General features: G+C 44.5%; 1 protein-coding gene and 1 long non-coding RNA gene across 5 annotated transcripts in view; one reads left to right on the top strand and one right to left on the bottom strand.

Moving 5' to 3' along the window:
- The window catches only part of Znf184 (zinc finger protein 184), a 15,928-nt gene extending 13,090 nt beyond the window's left edge, over window positions 1–2,838 (bottom strand). For 2 of the 4 annotated variants that reach the window (XM_029468175.1, XM_029468173.1), the window contains exons 1-3: window positions 2,634–2,838; window positions 2,029–2,277; window positions 767–834 (exon numbers count right to left, since the gene is read on the bottom strand). Coding sequence is in view for 3 of the 4 variants with exons in the window: in XM_029468173.1 (XP_029324033.1) it covers window positions 767–834; window positions 2,029–2,035 (75 nt within the window). In the remaining variant the exon portion in view is untranslated. Of the gene's footprint in view, window positions 1–766; window positions 835–2,028; window positions 2,278–2,415; window positions 2,553–2,603 lie in introns of those variants that run through there. The other 2 variants (XM_029468174.1, XM_021181050.2) reach the window with 2 other exon arrangements.
- The window catches only part of LOC110308661, an 8,555-nt gene continuing 6,870 nt past the window's right edge, over window positions 2,837–4,521 (top strand). Inside the window, exon 1 of the long non-coding RNA XR_002379588.1 lies at window positions 2,837–2,948. This is a non-coding gene — a long non-coding RNA (uncharacterized LOC110308661). The remainder of the gene's footprint in view (window positions 2,949–4,521) is intronic.

Here is a 4,521-nt window from a genome sequence, read left to right as displayed (position 1 = left end):
GGAACTCACTCTGTAGACCAGGCTGGCCTCGAACTCAGAAATCCGCCTGCCTCTGCCTCCCAAGTGCTGGGATTAAAGGCGTGCGCCACCACGCCCGGCGAAAAAAAAGACATCTTAAGGTTACCGTTGATGGAAAATTTTTCCTACAAGTGACCTACAGAATAAAGCCTTCACACTTCTCATTAAGTATTTGAGTTCTTTCATATTCTTACCTCATTCAATTTTATTTTTTTAAACGTTTTCAAAGTAAGCCATCTCCTCCAAATCTTTCTGACTCTGTGACTATTACCAGTGCTCATCTGCACACCTACACTCTGCTCCTCACACGTCTTACTCAAATATTCAAATCTCACTTGTCCTCGAGAGAATATAATTCTACGTCCTTCATGTAACTCTGTCCTCTGCAAACCATACATCTCTCTGCATTCCCTAAGATCTGCAGCGCTCATTTCACCTTTGTACTCCTGCCTGCTTTGACTTTTATTGGACAATTTACTGTCAAATAAAGACATGCTGTGCTGCTGCTGCTGCTTCTCCTCCTCCTCTCCTTCTTCCCCCACCCCAGCAGTGTTACAAGGCACTGGTTAAGAGGTAAATGGTGAATGACTGCTGAAGCTGTAGAGGCCGAGCAGGACCCAGGGGAGATCATAGGACAGATGAGAGCCCAAAGAAGGCTCAACAACAATGATTTGGGAGTCGACATACTTGACAATAAAAACACATTATTCTGAGAAGGGACATGGCACTTGGGAAAATCTCAACTCACCCGAAAACTAGATGGTGGGAGTAGGGGACGTCCCTCGTGGAGACTGGTGGAGTCTGCAAAGGACAGACCTGAAGAGGAAGAGGCCAGGCTGAATATGACCAGATGTGCTGCCGCCAGCAATCCAGAAAAAGGTTTTACTTTTCTTCCTGGAAATAACAACTATGTCTCCCCTTCCTTTATATATCAAGATTCCCCCAACCCCCTAAAAGGTTCAACTGAGGCCTCTGTACCATCCTGAGAAGGCTCAGCAGAAACAAACAAACAAACACACAAACAACAAAATCCAAACTCTGCCTTAATATTCATCTTTGTCTCTTGACACTTCACATGGTTCACACAGAGGAATGTGAAGTCCTCATTGATGAAGCAAGGCACTCCTACTGAGTCCTCTCTGCTTCACATAAAGCACGAGTAAACAGTAGGGTATGATAATGCATGCCTTTAATCCCAGCACTAAGGACACAAAACCTCGTGGGTCCAGTGACTTTATACAGTGACACTCTCACATACCTAATGAAATATAGACATGCAAGCACACACTTATACACATAAAACAAAATCTTTAAAAAAAAATAACAAAAATGTGATGAAGGAAAGATAGTAATAGATCATACTCTTAGGTATTTTTAAAAGGACATTTAAAGAACTGTTTAGTTTTAGGCATTGCAATGTAAGAAATATGCTAACTAGGAAAAGACTACTCAAAGAAGTTTAGCGATCTTATATGGACCTATCATAGGAAATGAGACTTAGGCTGCTTGACAGGGAACTTAGGAGTTCTAACAGCTGAATTCACAGGTAACCGCATCATTGTAAAAGTACTGACAGTACCTGGTGCTTTTAAGATCTACACACAGGTTACAGGACCAGGCACTTTTAGTAAAAGGAACTAAAAAACAAGGAAACATTTGCACCCAAATGTTGAGTTTAAGTCCACACACACACTTGAACCGGCACAAGCTTGAAAAAACTGCTTTCTGCAAGATATTTCAAAACTAATCTTTGCATTAATAAGTTAAAACACTTTTTTTTCTGACTAAAGTTTTCTATTCGAAAATGTAATAAAAGAGAAATGTCAAGAGGATCAGATATTCTGAACTGTTGTTCCTTTTCAAATTCTCATGTCCAGAACTCAGAATTAATTCTTTCAAGCCACTTTCGATGATGTAATTAGGTTTCTTTACCCCTGGTCACATTACTTCTTCCTCCCACCTCTCAGTTCTCCATACACCAGCCCTCTCTGCCCTGGTCATTCCCATTACCTGCCATCCCAGGAGCTCTACGTCTTCCGCTAGAACTTGGACACGTGGAAACCCGGGCAGCTTCAGTTTGGGACTTGGATGTCCCACTCTCCTTCCAGAGTAGGTGTCTTGTCTTATGCTCTACGAGACTGGCCTACCGGGCACAGGATACACTCTGCAGCACGCGTCTTACAGTCGCACCTCAGACTCGTACAGAGTAGCCAGGAGGTCCTGTCCAAGAGCGGAGGTGCACAGGGGAAGTTTGGATTGCTACAAGAAACAATAAGTGAATAGGGAGCGAACAGCTCTGCCTCGCTGCAGCAGAGACTCTGGGCGCCCACCTAGAGTCTGGCCACCCGCCCTCCACAGGGTCTGCGATCTCCCACTTCCCCAGGCGGCCAGACACACCTGTTGCGGGGCACACCAGAAAGGCGGGCTGCTCCGCATTTTCTGGCCCGGCCCAGAACAAAGGAACAAAGCCTTGGGGAACCCGCGGTCCCCGGCAATGCCGAAGGGAGGCGCGCCCCCTTCCCTGACTCCCCGGCTTCCTCCCGCGCAGGCCGCACTAAGCGAGCCCGCAAGGTGACGTCACACACCCAAGGCGCTGGTGGTTGCCATGGTGATACCTGGACACCAGTCTTGTGACGCACTCCAAGGATCCTGGATCCAGAAGCGTGGGATGGTCATCAAAACTCAGAGTTTACGCGGTGGGACGAGCCAAACGCCCACCCCTTTCCACGCCCACAGTCGGCTAGCGGTCACTTCCGGTCGGGTAGACCCTTTCCCTTGTTTCCCCCTCCCCGCAACACACAGGAGCGCCTCACCGGGGAGCACAAAGGACCACAATTCCCAGAATGCAACGCGCAGTGTTTCTGCTGCAGTCCCTCCTGGTGGCTCGGAAGGTTGAACCTGCCTACCGTTTGTGTCCAGTGATTTGAATTGTAAGCAGAGGTGGCCTTATATAGCGTTTGTAACCAATATTCACACACCCTCAGGGTTTTGGGCGGAGATGTTGGGGGCAGTCCCATGCCCCTCAGGCTGGTCTCGAACTTGCTATACATGTGGCTGGCCTTGAAATCCTGATCCACTTTCTCCACCTCCTAAGGATCTGGCCTCCCTCACTGAGAATTTCAAAATGCAAGCGTACATTTATATGCATTCTCATTTATATGATATTTGTCGTTTTGAAAATATTTTTCGTTTTCATGTCTTCGAAAAACGACTCTCATTTTTTTTAAAATACTAAAGGAACCGGGAGAAGGTGATGGTAAAGTATTTTACATACTGCAGGTTTCCTTGCCTAGCACTTAAAGCACATCCATTTGTGCCCTAGACGAACACAGAAGATTGCAACAAATAGGTTTTTATGTTTCAAAGATGTGGCCCACTCAACTAAGGGTTTCTGTTCCTCCCCAGTTATTTGACAGAAGGGCTAAAGTGGCTCCCCTCCTTAGCTGAGAGCACCAGACCTGGAAATGATAATGCTACACATGAAAACTTTAAGGAAAGGGAATGATATTTAGAGAAATGGTTGCAACAAGACATTCGATAAAAAAAGAGAATGCAAACAGCAATCATGTTTAGTTTTTTTAAAATTTGATTTTATGTGTCTGTTTGTGGGCATATGTGAAGGGACATGCTTTGGTGTCCAGAAAAGGATGTGGGAGCCCTTGGAACTAGAATTTATAGAAGACTGCATGCTTAGGACCAGACTTCTAACACTAGCTTTTTTGTTTGCTGGCTAGGAGCAACTCACAGGTTTTGGTTCTGGGAATGGGGCTCTGTTGAAATAAATGCCTGGACACATGAAAGTGACTTTGAAATTTGATTATGAGTAGAAGCTAGAATTACTGAGTTATAGCATTTAAACTAAATTATTCTTAGAAGATAGATGCTGGGGCTGGTGAGATAGCTCAGTGGCTAAGAACACTAACTGCTTTTCAGGAGGTCCTGGGTTCAAATCCCCGCAACCACATGGTGGCTCACAACCATCTGTAGTAACATATGACACCCCTTTCTGGTAGCTAAAGATAGCTACAATGTACTTACATATAATAAATAAATTCTTTTTTTTTAAAGTCTCAAATGCCTTAAAAAATGGATGCTATATAGACATTAGGTTCTAGTGATGACTCAGATGGAAGTGAGGTGCATGGGAGAGAGCTACAGTCATCTTTCTTATATTCTCATGGTTAGGACAGTCAACCACATGTCTGTTTACTACACTGAAAAATCCAGACTGGGAGATATTTGAAAACTGTAATGACAATTTTGGAATTTTGGTTGTTTTTTTTTTTTTTAAACAAATATAAGAATGTGTTCTCGTTTTAATCCCAGGTGTGGGATTATGATGCTGCTTCAGACTGTCCAAAGCAGTTGATTATGATTTACCTCATGCTCTAGCAGAGGCATGGTTTTGCCAGCTGCAGACTGTTTCTGCAACTGTGTGAAGTTTGGGATTTTAGGAACCTTTCAAAGGCCATAAAACACTAGGGCACTGAGAGGTGGGGATGG

The sequence above is a fragment of the Mus caroli genome, chromosome 13 (assembly GCF_900094665.2).
Source record: "Mus caroli chromosome 13, CAROLI_EIJ_v1.1, whole genome shotgun sequence".
NCBI lineage: Eukaryota > Metazoa > Chordata > Mammalia > Rodentia > Muridae > Mus > Mus caroli.
Note: the sequence above shows the minus strand (reverse complement) of the source record. Positions and strands in the feature narration are given on the sequence as shown.